This window comes from Chiroxiphia lanceolata, chromosome 5, assembly GCF_009829145.1.
Source record: "Chiroxiphia lanceolata isolate bChiLan1 chromosome 5, bChiLan1.pri, whole genome shotgun sequence".
NCBI lineage: Eukaryota > Metazoa > Chordata > Aves > Passeriformes > Pipridae > Chiroxiphia > Chiroxiphia lanceolata.
Genome location: NC_045641.1, coordinates 25,067,369 through 25,081,236, shown reverse-complemented (window position 1 = coordinate 25,081,236; position 13,868 = coordinate 25,067,369). Strand labels below are relative to the sequence as shown.

The 13,868-nt window shown below is 41.1% G+C and overlaps 1 protein-coding gene across 1 annotated transcript in view; it reads left to right on the top strand.

Moving 5' to 3' along the window:
* Positions 1 to 2,040: 2,040 nt before the first annotated feature.
* The window catches only part of ST7 (suppression of tumorigenicity 7), a 144,616-nt gene continuing 132,788 nt past the window's right edge, over positions 2,041 to 13,868 (top strand). Inside the window, 1 exon segment of the mRNA XM_032688681.1 lies at positions 2,041 to 2,391. Coding sequence (XP_032544572.1) covers positions 2,241 to 2,391 — 151 coding nt within the window. The 5' untranslated portion in view covers positions 2,041 to 2,240.

Sequence of the window (13,868 nt, the reverse complement as noted above, 5' to 3'; positions counted from 1 at the left end):
GTTTTTTTGTTAGTTGGGAGCCTGAAGAACTGGACTCTTTTGGCACTTGGTTTTTAAATACTTAATGTTCACTGTAAAAACATTGGAGATCCAGGAGTGAAATGCATAACATTATTGCAAAGTATTAATAACTGCTGTAATTTCAGGGGAAGAAGAAACAGGTGTGCTTAGAAGAAAAAAGGTATAAAATTAATAACAGTGCTTTAAGTGCGCACAGTTTGTAGTGTTTTGATCTTCTAGTAATACCAGAGATATAAAGAAAGCAGAGCTGGAGGAACTAGCACAGTCTACTCCTATCTTTCAATAAAAGAAAATAGAATGAAAAGGAAAAGTTGTTTATAATAATAAACTTTTAAAAAGCTCCTCTATCTTTCACACATAAAAGGAATCAATCATAGTTAAAAAACTATTAAAAATATAAGCAATATTCTGAAAATTAAAATACGTAGAAGAAAATTTCTAAAAGTGAAAAATTGCCTAGAGCTGAAAAATTGCCTAGAGCTTTCGTCTTTTTACCAATACATACGAGAACATGAGATTAATATTTTTATTTATAAATAACTGCATGATTGAATAATGTTGAGGTTTTTTAGATGTGACAATGTATTAAGTATTTCTCACCTTTATAATTTCAGCTTCTGGGGAAGCTGAAATATTTGACAAGTGGTTTTCTTTGGTGTGTAATTAAACTATAAATTACTTTTTTGTAGTTAATCTGTATACTCTAGTTTTGTGATTTCTTAGCAGGAAAAACTTCTGCCAGTGTTGCACCAATATTCTGATATGGAGACCATGGTCCCTTTATCAGAAGATCCTGTCGCCATCAAATGCATTACACAGAGCCAGTATTCCCCATCCAGCTTCAAGACCCATAGCAGTGTGGAAGAACAAGTTTCATATCTTTGCTGCCATGAGAAGGTATCAATTTGTACAACAAGAGGTTTATTTTGGTTTAATGCCTTTGGGTATTGTAAACATTCTGGAAAAGCTACAATGTTTTTCTCTGTGATCAGTTTTTCATTGGCAAACTAGAAAATCTCAGGATAGAGTGGCTACTATCAGTTGGAGAAATTCTCCAGAGTTTTTGGTTTTTTGGTAATTCTTAATAAATAGCACCTGTTTCTTGAGATGCTGGAGAGTGTTATCGCACTAGATCCAGACTGTGGAAACACAGGAAAGAGAGATCCAAACAAATTGCAATATGCAGTATGTATCTACTTAAATGTTTGTAAGCTGTGTAACATAAAAAAAAAAAAAAAGCAGGGATCAGCTGTGTTAACCAACCTCGGAATTTTTGTCACATTCTGCTGTCAAATCTTGTTTCATGAATAAATACCTCATTTATGGAAGAAGAAAAATGTAGTTTTCAAAAGTACAGTTTTATGAATTGAAGTTTATGCTTTACTGACACTATTTTAATGACACACATGTCTAATGGGTGACACCCCTGCCTTTGGTAGGGGGGCTGGAACTAAATTATCTTTAAGGTCCTTTCCAACCCATTTCTTGTGACACATAGTTATCTTCCAAGGAGGGAGTTTTACAGTTCAGGACTCTGCTGGGCACTGTACGCACACACGCACGCACAACTGTGCCTGTTACATTATCCCAGCAAGACGCTCAGGCGAGTCAACTGCAAAACAACATCCTACGTGAGCCCTTTTTAGGCTTAAAGTCCTGTAACACAGTGAAATTACCGCCTGAAATTCTTGTTCAAGATCGTAAAGATGTGGAAAAAGAAGCTGCACGGCCTTCCGCCCCCCGCTCCCCCTCCCTTTATCCCCCCCGCCCGCCCCGCGCTGTCTCCGCAGGCTCTCGCTGTTTCCCCGCGTTTCATCATGCGGCAGGGCCGGGGTGCGAGCACAGGGGCCGAGCCGCGGGGCGCGGCCGAGCCCGGCTGGGGGCAGGTCCGGCGCCGCCACCGCAGCACGTCCCCACCCGCTCGGCCGGGGGGGAGCTCGCAGGAGTCCATTTTAGCGGGGCAGCCCCGGCCGAGGGCCGGCGGCGGGAAGGGCCGTCAGTCCCCCGCGGGGACCCGCAGCGCCCGGCGGGGCGGGGGAGAGCCGGCCCGGGGAGGGAGAGAGGCGTGAGCCATCCCACAAACACACGCTGAGAGCTTGTGGCAGCAGAGAGCAGCGTTTGGGTTGGATTCTCCCCCCACCGCCCTCCTCCGTCTCCTTTTTTTTTTTTTTTTCTTTTTTTTCTTCCTTTTTTTTTTTTTCCTTTTCTCTCCAAAAAACATGGCTGAAGCTGGGATGGGCTTTTTGGAACAGCTCAAGTCCTGTATCGTCTGGTCCTGGACTTATCTCTGGACGCTGTGGTTCTTCATCATGCTCTTCCTCGTCTACATCTTAAGGGTGCCGCTGAAGATCAATGACAATTTAACCACAGGTAGGCTGCGATCATGTGCCCGCCGCCCCTTCCCCTTCCCGCGGGGGGCGGCTCAGCCTGGGGACAGGGGAAGGGGCGCGGGCTATCGGTGGGGGAGCGCCCGCCACTGCCCCCTCGGGTTTTCTAGTAGTGGCTTACGCTATTTATACTACGTACATTGTACCCAAGCATTTATTTTTTCAAACAGAGCTAAAACTTTTATTGTGTTTGTGATAAAAATTAGATCTCAGCTACTTCTTCTGGATGATAATAAATAATAAGAGTGCAAGTTTACTCGGAGATTATCTCTGTTGCAATGGACTTTGGCTGTTTAGACTCGCTAAGGTGGTGTACCACTACTGTACTGAATCAGCAGTAACTTATGTGGTGTTAGCCGGTCTGGATTGGGTTGTTATGTCTTTATCTTGAAATTGCTCGTTTTTCCTACCTATTTACTTTTTCATTTAACTTCCGTCCCCCCATGCTGGAGAAAGCTATTTTTTTTGAGGGAAGATGCGTTGTAACCCATGTGGCTTCCCTGCTGCTGGGAAGTTGAATGTTATCTGAGCGTTTTTCACCCACCTGGCTTGTTCTCATTTGATAAGCCTTTGGCAAATCCAGCATCAAAGAAGAATTAAAAAGAAAAAAAGAAAAGAAAATTCAGCATACTGCAATTTTCACTTTAAGTGTAAAGGCAGTTATAAACAACTGTTAAATACAGTTTGGGTCAGTTTTTCATAGTATGTCTTTGAACAATATCCTGTTTCTTTTGATATTGCCACACACTGTTTAGAACAGGATGTAATTCTTGTTGCTTGAACCTTAATAATTTATGTAATGTGTATGTCCCAGGTAAACATTGCAGGCAGTGGTTGTCAAGCAAAAATGTCAGAATGCTGTATCTCATCATTTTCGCTATTGAAAATGATTGGCATCCATCTGAGACCTAATCAACCCCCTCTGATTTCTTCCTGAATTTGAACAAACTAATGCTTGATGCACTTTCTCATTTGAAATGTTACTCCAGCTGTCTTCAGCTGAGTCATCTTGGAGTTTACTGAAATGTCTCAAAATGCAAGTAAAATGACAGTATGAAATCTTTGAGGAGGTTAAAAAGACTGAAAAAATTACCAGTAAGCCCCAAAGTGCCTGATGAAAATGAGTTACCAGGGGAGAACAATAGGCACAGTATGGTCTTTATGCATCATCTGTTCCTAAATGGGGTTTATTAAAAAAACAGCAATGGCAATAACACAATGGTTTCTTGTTTTGTTTAGTTTTTCAAAGGTTTTTGGAACAGATTAAAAACTATTTGATTTATTGTGAATTCCCCCCTCCAGTTGATTACAATAAGTTATTATTGTCATTAGTTTAAGGTTGCTCATAAGGTAGCACAGCAGCTGGCTGTGTGATATCAAATATATCTCAGTGATGTGAAAATAAATGTGTAAATGTTGCTATTAAAACTTCTGTGTGGCATAAAGAAATAATAAGGTGATAAAAACAATGACTGGGCATTTTCTCAGAACAAGCTGGATCTGGTGGTGAGTTGAGGTCAAACAAACTGGTTTTCAGTACCACCAGAGGCAGGCTTAGGCAGCCAGTGAGAAAAATGCAGTTCCACAGGTATGATTTGCACCTCTTGAAATAGTGATTTAGGAAGGTTTTAGATATTTAGAACAGACACCTTAAACCGAGTCCATGGTAGGCTGATGTGATATGAAGGACTAGTGTGGCACGTACAGGAGAGCACCTACCTAAGGGACCTGGTTGCTTCCTACTGCTGTGTGATTTTGTTTTTCCATGTCTAATGTCAGTGTTCTTAAAAGGAAGTGGAAAGGCTAAAGAAGATAGTGGAAAATGATTCAAAGGCTAGGAGGAGCATCAGAATAAAAGATTTTACTTGGGAGGTGACTAGATTACAGTAAGGAGGTATTGTTATGGGGGAGAAAGAAATGGCCTTTTAATCATTAAAAGAATGATAAGAATTAATGATTGGAAACAGAGGGCAAACTCAATTTTGCAATAATCTGGTATTAATTTTTAGCAAAGTGTGAATCAGCTGCTAGAGGAACGTCTGGGTTTCCCATGTCTGTAAGTCTTCAAATCTGATGATGAAATAGGAGAGACTACTGTTCATGCAGCCTTAAATTGTTGCTTGGCAAGGACAGGGCAGCAGGTTGTGCACCATCAGCAGTCAGAGTCGTTGCAGATGATTTCACCAAATAGGCCAGTGGTCACTTGTATCAGAAAGTTTTACTCAGATGAAGTGTTGGGCCTTTTTTCCCCTCTTTTGATGTCGTACAGGTGTGCTCGCCCTGAGCATTTGGTGGCTGTGGTAGTGCAAGTTGGTCATCCTGTCTGTTACTGTGGCTTTCCAGGCTTGAAAGTCCTCGTGGTTTGACCAAGCATAATTTTGGTATCCTCAGTGGAATATGTTGCTGTGATATAACCAAAGGGAAATCTAGTCTGTAATATAAAAATATTAATGTTAATCTAACTGTAGTGTTTCATAGGTGTTTTTTTTTTTCTTTTTTTTTTTTTAAGCTTGATGCCCTTTATGAATAGGAGAGTTTGAGCTGTTGTAACTGTACCAGACCATTAGCCAGGAAGCAAGAGAGGACACTTAATATACCAGGCTAAAATATTAATACAGAATAAGCAGTTGAGGAAGCGGATGTTTTAATCTTATTCCAAAATAATTAAACATGATTATTTTATATAACATGCTGTATTTTCCTCCTTGTTGGCGCTTGCATGATATCTGAATGCCATACTAATCTGAACTAAGACACACCTCTTCTAAAAATGTGCAACCCAGCTTGTTTTTCCTGACATAACAGTATGGGTTTCTAGTCAAATCCTAAGAAGGAAAGAGTCCTAGAAGTTAAGCAGTTTCTGATTATTTTATTTATCCTTTCAAAGTGCAACAGAAAAACAGATTTAATGACCAGAGCATTAAATGCAACTGGGTTGTGGCAAGGCAGCCAGGAAGAAACCTCTGGGTTGCTGAGGGCAGAGAAATCGGGAAAACTGATGTCCTAAAAGTGTGAAAAATAAGTATACGGGTATGAGCTGTGGGCTGGGTCTGACTCTGTCGGTGCCTGTGAAGTATTATTACCTTCCTGAGGAACATCCCACTTCATCTGTGCTGGAGCAAGGCCCTGTGGTATTACCAGCTGAAACTCTAGTGATGAGAGGGTTAGAAACCCGCAGAATGAAAGAAAGCAAGTAACGTCCTGCCAGGTCCCCAAGGTCAGCAAGCCCGGGATAACTGCGGCTGGAGGAGGAAGACCACATCACCTTGGTGAGGAGCTGTTGGCTGTGACAAAGTTGTGTTCTGAGAAACAGCTGTCTTTCTTCGTTCTGATTTTTTTTTAATTATTATTATGACTGACTGAAAATAATGCCTGCTTAAGTAATTACCTAGAATTTTAATTAATGTGGAATTTGTGACCATGTAATAGGCTTCTCTTAAAGCCCAGCACCTGAAACACTGCACATGGTGCTGCCACCTAAAAAGGGAAGAGGCTGGTGTGGAGCAGGGCTGGCATCACTGGCCATTGCCAGGTCCCTACTCACCCCTGTGGTTTGGTGCATGCATGGACAGGGGGGCAGAGTGGACATGTTCAAAGTCCTGTAAAATTAGGATAACAACACTTTCTCTTCATCCAAGAGTCTCTCTGAAGACACAAAACGGAGAGGTTTTTCTAGACAGCCTGATGGTATGGTGATCTGGCCCACCTCAGATATGTTCACTGGTGTGCACATTGCACTGTCTTTGGTAAGCAGAGCACTTAGGAAACTCCCATCTCACTGAACCCTTGCTTTATGAAACTATCTTGTATTAAACCATGCAAGAAAACTGGGTGTGAATCCATAAGCAGAAATACTGCGGGAGATGAAGAGATGTAGCCTGCCTCTCCTGTTTGGGCTGTGCTGTCTTAGGGTGGTGGCTGCTGTCAGTGAAGCTCATCTCATCTTTATGGTCTTCCCTTTCTGGGCTTCCTGACCCTGCAGATCTACACTGGGCACTGGTGCAATGTGCCTCAATAAGTTGCAATGTGAGAAAAAAAGTACCTTTTCATTCTCATGGTCTCAAATTCAAGTAGCAGCATGAAACATTTATCTACTATTAAAATTTAACTAATGGCCACTTTTTTCCGGCTGCTGATATTTGGCAATCTGAAGCTGCATGTGTGCAGAACTACGGTGATAAACTGTCCTTAGGGCAGAAGTATTTTTTGGGGACTGGGCGCCTGGGGGGTTGACAGCTGGTCAGGAGGTATTGTTCCCCTTCATAAACTTAAGGTTGGGAAGTTAATCATGAGGGTTGGAAAACATTAACCTGACAAAGGCCGGGGACTTTCAAATGGATTAAAAAAGAGTGAAGAGATTCTTTCTTCTGAGAAGAACTGAAGGACAGTTAGTTTTAAGTTTGCAAACTTACAGGTAGTTCCTTGGCCCTTCTTCAAAGCCATCTGCCATCACTGTGATGGATTTCCCTGTAAGCATCTGCTGTGTGAGCTACAGACGTGAGTGTGGTGGTGGCTGTGAGTTGACAGAAAACCTGGAGCAAAACTCCTATGCCACCACAGGAAATGGAAGTACTCTTAGCTCCCTGCAAGTGTGGTGTAGATTTAGGGTTTTTTTTTAAGAACTTGGCTGTTGAAAGTAAAATTTCAAATGCATGACCATTTCTGTCAAGGTCAGCATTAATTCTGCGTATAGATTTCACAGAATCGGTTATAGATAGGTAGTTTACTCACAGACCAGAAATCACTCGCATTAATTTTTGCATTTCTTAGAATGTAAATAAAATATTTCCTAAATACTGATCTGATTTTCTGCTGTCTTAGTGGAGTTAAAGTAAACAGTATTTTCTTTACTCTCTCTTCAGTTGTATCAGTTAAAGCACCGCGAAGCATTCATAGTGACTGCTGAGCCTCCAGACAGGGTTTGGATGTTAGAGGTTTCTTTTCTCTATCTTTTTGGGTTTTGGAAAAAAATTAGTTGCTACCTGGCTATATGTATTTTCATCATGGTACACTGGGAAATTCTCCTTTAAATTTTTTATGGAAAAAATTAACGATGGGCATGAAAGTAGCGTGTTATTTTTGACAAAAGTCTTTATAGAGTAAACTGGGTGTTCTTGGGGGAAAAGCCCTATCAAAACTTGTTTGATCAATTCCTGATGGATGCAGCTGTACAATGATACTTGTTTCTATGAATTCTGACATTTCTTCACCAGTTTGACTTTTTGATTGAGCTTAATTTTTCAGTCAGCATCAAATGCCGAAAATGGAATGAGATCTGTGGGAAATGCAAGGTTTTCAAAAACTGCTTCTTTAAGAAATTGACTTTATTACTGCAAAAGCTCTAGAAGATTTGCAGCCATTATTTCAGGGGAAATATGTAAGCCAGAGCCTTCAAAATAATATTTGATAACATCTTGAGTGAGCTTACTGTAACACTGACCAATAGGCAACCATGGAGCTGTGCTGCCGGTTTCTAACTGAAGTCTAATGTCCTCTGTGCTGATGCAAATCTACGGAAATGCTGCTAAAACTGCATATATGCAGTAGGATTTTCCCAAAGCATCCAGTGACTGCCTGGATAAATTTAGCCTGAAAGAACATAAGCCCCCCCTGTTGTTCACAGGGGGTTATAGGTCCTAATTGTCTGAGGCTGCATAAATACCACCATTCTGAATTAAAGGAAAAACTTAAAATAGATATTTTTTGTGTGGTTATTTTGTAAACAGAGCAAATGCAAAAATCTAGATCATAAATTTGCATTTGTGAAAGACAAAAGAAGTGCTAAGTGGTGTCAGTGCCTGAAGGACTGAAAAGAGAGAGGAAAACACATAATTCTGTGCCAAAGCTCTACATTAAGTGAAAAACAGAAGGACATGATGCATGCCTGAGAGCAGCACCTGGCAGGAATTGGGAAGATGATGTTGGATAAAACAGGGATTTTGGAGGGAATGACATGTCTGTGTTTTAAAATGGATTCTCTGTGGCGAGTCTAGCAATAACACACTGCTAGCCTAAGGAAGTTCAAGCTGTTAATCTAATCACAGAGAAGCCACGGAAGCTACTTGACAGTAGCTAAAGAGGTGTAGGAGCTTTAATCTAGTTGACAAACATATAGTGAGCTTCCTAAATATTTGGAGTTAAAATGCCTGTTACAGCAGGCAGAATTGGGGCCCAAATCATCTGTGATCTGAAGAAGCAGCCTGGCTGCAGAACATGCTGCATGCAGTGCCCTCACTTTAATAGAGAGGTGGTTGCTTACGCTGCAAACTATATTGTAGGAAGAAAATAGCAGGTACTAAAGTAGCCTTTAATTATAGGGGAGACTAATCTTAAAAAAGGGGCGGCAGCAAATTGAACCCAGAGGAATGCATATGCTAAGATTTTTTTAGAGGAGAGTTTTGAAGATGTGGTTTTGGACCCAACTGCGATGGCAAGGGCTTTGGCTCTTGTGGTATTAAAACTGTCGGTGTGATGAGGATTGCCAGGCTTGACAGTGGGAGAACTGGGAGTGAAATCTAATGGCTCATGATAAATAGGAGAGCTGACTACTTAAAACACTATCATGTTGAGGTTTAGAAAACCCCACACCCAGTTGGAAATGCTTGCTGATGGTGTGCAGGTGTGTTGTGCAAGCACAGAGGCTCCGATAGACCCCAGATGTGCCAGGACTTCTGTGCACGTGCCAGAGAGCAATCCTCGCCGAGTCCAAGGTTTCTGTGTGTCATTCAGTCAGCTGGCAAGCTCTGTGCTTGAGGGAGAGTTATTTGTCTTCTTGGCAACTGATAAAGCAAATAAAACCACTTAAGTGGTGACTTAGGTTGGCCAGTTTCTTTTGGACTAAAATCTGCAGAAATGAACACTACTGTCAGAAGTTGATGAAGGTGCAGTCTTTTGTGCAGCAGTCACAACAAGTCAGGATTCAGGTTTTTTTATAACAAGGCTAGTTGTTTAAGAAGATATTTTATACTTAGCAAAATAAGGCCCTGCTCCACATACCCGTTAGTATGTTGAATACAACTGAGAATTCTGTTGAACTGTAAAAGGAGAACTAAGCCATAGGGAAATTAGACCCTTATCCTTCAAATGTTCAACGGTTTGGTTTGTTTTGCAAGCAGAGGTCCAGGGCTTTACTGCTCACATCCAAGGCTTTGCTGCACAGGTAGTTAATATGCACGAATTCTCAATGACTTGGGCCTAAGTAGTATACTAAAGTAGTGCAGGAAGCCTGTAGCAATACTGGGGATAGAATCCCCAGTTGCTTCAGTCCAAAAGCAGTTTTCCCTTTTGTGATTTGATGGTCACATCTAAATTTTGCCTTTTTTTACCGGAGCTACTTCAGGAACATACTTAGGGCATTTGTCAAAGAATTGAGGATAACACCAAACCTGGTCCCGTGGCTGGACTGCGAGAGGCTTGTGGGGATGTTACTATTAAAGGGGATGTCTGAAGGCCCCTTCCGCCTGTTTTTAAATTAGCTTTTTGTGGCACTGGAGGCATCTATTGAAAGATTGTGTTATAAACTCCAGCTTGTCGTCATGTCTGTGAAGTGACATGTGGACCAGTGATGCTGTGTAAATACAAATGAGTGAAAGTTGCTTTGTAAAATCCCAACACAGGCTAATTGGATTTTTTGTGTGGCTTAGTCAGGCACTGCAGAAGGGCAATCAGTTTTAACACCGAGAACCCTAAGCTTAAGCAATGTTAATGCATTTAAAGACAAGAGTTAATGTCACGCTTTCAGCAGACAGAACAAACAAGTTGTTACTGTTAAGCCTGAGGAGAAGGCCTAAATTCAAAGTCCAAATCAAACCTCGCCAGCTGCTGAGAGAAGACAAAGATTTATTATTGTGAAGTATAAACTGGAGATTTGTCACTGTGGTAGACTCAATGCTTAAGTTATTAAGTACACTTAATAACTCGGTTAGAAGGATGAAAGTTAGATGGCAAAAATGAAATGCAATCATCATTAAGATTCCTGTACTGCACAGTGTGCCAGCTGCAACCATGAGATTTAATTTCCAGCTCACTTTCTAGAAATAAACTTGGCTTATTAAATGTCAGGCCTGGTAGGCTGATATGCAGGGTCTTGTGCTCAGTGGCAAGACACTCAGAGATCAGATTTAAAGTACAAGAAATGTTATCATCATCGTTGTCTTATTTCATAACGCTGCCATTTATTTCTCAAGAAAATAAGCCTGTAAGCTGAAAGCGTCATAGATATTGAACTTCACATAACTGAATGTTTTCGTGACACATCCTGCATGTTTTATGCTGAGGACTGAAAATTTTTTACAGCGTGGCTTGGTCTGAAGCAAGGTTATATGATCCACTAGTAGACTTAATCTTCCATGTGAAATTTCTCTTGCTATTTTTAATTCTGGAATGAACTTGACAGCAGTGTACCCAGCTGTATGTTTTACACAAAGCTCAGCTTAGAGTCCCAGGCTAGTCACTTCGTCAGTTTTCAGAGAGAAGGTTAAACTAGACCCCATCAGGAGAAGGCTTGCAGCTGGCCTACCATACCCTGTGCAGGGGACAAGGGGACAGAGAGTCCCTGGGTGAAACTCAAGGCACTTCTTGAGCGGAAGCTGACTTTGTGCAGCAGCAGTATGCTGCAGCTGAGCTGATGAATTCTCCTCCCTGTGGAGAGAAGAAGCTGAGGAAGTCTTGTGCAGGGCTGCACTGATGCACAATTACTGCTGAAGTGTCTTCTCAATTGTGCTTGACTTTACGGATTTATCTGCCTGCTCAGAGTAGGCTCCTGTATTGTGCTGCGTTGTTATAAAAGTGCCTTCTGGTCCCTGTGTCCGTCCGTCCAGCTCATTGGGTCAGGACACAGAAAGGTTGACACAAGCACAACAGACTCTGTAGTAGTAAATATTGTCCTACATATTCCCAGAAATCCTTGTCAGGAGTCTGTGATTTAAAAGTGCTGATCACAGCTGTGCTAGTAGCCGCCTCAACAACCACATAGTCTTGTGGGGAACACAAGTCTCAAGGAGCTCTCATTAGCTCCGGGATTTCCGAAGGTGGACCGCAGGACTTCCCCAGACCTGGCCACAGGGGTGTGGCCTGTGTTATACTTTGAGGGCGTCTTGTCAGTGGTCCTGAGAAAGCTGTTTTCATGCTTGATGTCCTCCTGTGAGGAGTATGTAGGGACTGTGCTCTGTGACACTAGAGAGGCGTACAGGCTTCTCTGGGTCCCTGACTCCAGTCCCGAGTCTTATTTTACATTATCTTCCCATAAACTGCTGCACTGAAAGACTTTGTCCAGAACCTGATAACTCTGGTGTATAGAAACTTTGCTCTCATTCCAGCTTAGATGTGTTTGTGGCTGGCTTGCATGCATTTGTGCTCAGGACAGCTCTCTTCTTTACCTTCATAACCAGCACTGCTGCCGTGAGGACTGGTTCCCAGTGCACTTGTGGGATTTTTCCTTCTTGTCCTTCCCTTATGAGATTGAGTCAGTTGGGCTGTCTTAGCCTGCTCTCCTAAAATGGCTGGATGGCCTTGATTCTGCTGGTAATACTCCTTCAGTTTTCTGTCCGTATCATAATTGAGTAACCAGTGTTGTACATCCTACGACAAGGTAAGGCTTCTTTAACTGCCTCATACAGTGAAATTAGTCCTTCTTATCTTCCACTGGAAGTATTTCTCCTTGCAGGTCCCTTGCCTTTTGCTCCATTAACTTTGATATGGCATCTCTGGCAGCTCATACCAGGAGCCTTCTGCACCTCCTGGTTTTGGTGATAGAAGTACTCAGTTGGCAGATCCGTGAGCTGTCCTCACAGTCCAGCACTCCCAGATGAGTGCTCTCTCTCTTCCCCACGTCCACTATTTTAACTGTCTTTCTCTGGCAGTCTCAGTACTTCACTGAAATCCAGACAGTTTAGAGCTACTCATTTTTCTTGGTAAGAGAACTGAATACTTTTAATAAAGAAGCACATCTGGTTGGTCTGGCATGATTTATTTATTTTGCATTTTATCCTATTTTTCAGGTACCTTCTTTGCTTCATTTATTGTTATCTTTAAAATACTGAAGTTTCACATGTTACTGCCTCGTCATAAGGCAGTAGCTTGGGTCTGCATATTAAGTACAGAAATATGAAGTATTCTGGCATAATTTGGGGAGTTTCATCCGTTTATTAAAACTGTCTTGGTACTGGGCTTGCTTTTTCAAATGCCATTTCTTTCAGTGAGATGATTTCTGTATATTTTCTTAATCTCACACTCAGCCATATCTTGGACATGTTAAGTCCTTTGAATTATATCTGTTTCTCCTGTCACAGTATCTCTTTCCTTGACCTTTTATTATTTTTTTTCCTCCACATTCAGCAGTTTTGTTCCCATTCAAAAATGAAATAAATATTCACTTTGGTTTGCGACTGCTGTATCCTCTTTCTTACCTTGCTGTCTCCTTATTTATTTTGTTGAAATAGTCTTATTGGTTTGTTAGATTTATTTTTATGTATATTAACTGTTTTTATACAGCACAAAATATAACTTAGTTTGACTTTTTGCAGATACGATTTTATTTCTGTGCTTTTTGTTCTCACCAAAGCAGAGGGGAATCTTTGAACATCCCAAGTCTTGTGGGTGTTACTTGTACAGGACTGATGCTGCTTTATTTTAAAGCCTTAGCTGATAAATTGGTGTCTGTGAGGTAGAAATGCAATTTAGCTTTCTGTGATTATTTTGAGAAAGTCTGCATTGCAGACTTGAAACAGCTGGCAAAGCTCCTACTCACTCTAAGGTAACGACTGTTGCCCTGAGAGTTTTTTGACATTGGCCCTGATAGAAGAGGGTATGCGGTGTGAATGACTCTCATACACACCCCAGCAATCTGAAATAAGTCTGCACATTTGCTGCCTTCCTGGATTTGGAATATGGTAAGTATCAAGAAACTGAGAGCCGATAGCAGTGCAGGTAAGAAAGCATTAAATAAAGGTATTTAGTGTTAAAAAAAGTTGACTTGTCTAAACCTAATCTACAGAGTTTCTCAGCTGCTTTTATGTTTAAAGCATTTTAATCAGATATCTTCCCACATGTTTTTCAGTTCTTGAAGTTGCAATATAAATTTTCAGTTTTACAAAGTATCATAAGCTTCCTGACAGTATGACAAATTTTACACAATATAAGCCAAACCCACTAATTAATAAATCCCTCAGCTGAAAATTTTGCTTCAAACACTATTCTGCTGTCTTTTAAAAGTCAGTTAGATCTAAAAATCCCGATTTTTCTGCAGGCCACATTCAAACTGACAATGACCGATTATGGAACAATATCCTTATTGGGCGATTGGTTTTACTGAGGTTTCAGAATAATATATACAGTAATGTATAAAATAGATGTTATATAATGTATGCAAAATGTATTGTTATCTGTTCTATATAATATAGAGTAGTAATATATATGTAATAAAATACAATGTTGCCCCCCTTGTGTTTGAGGCTACAGCTC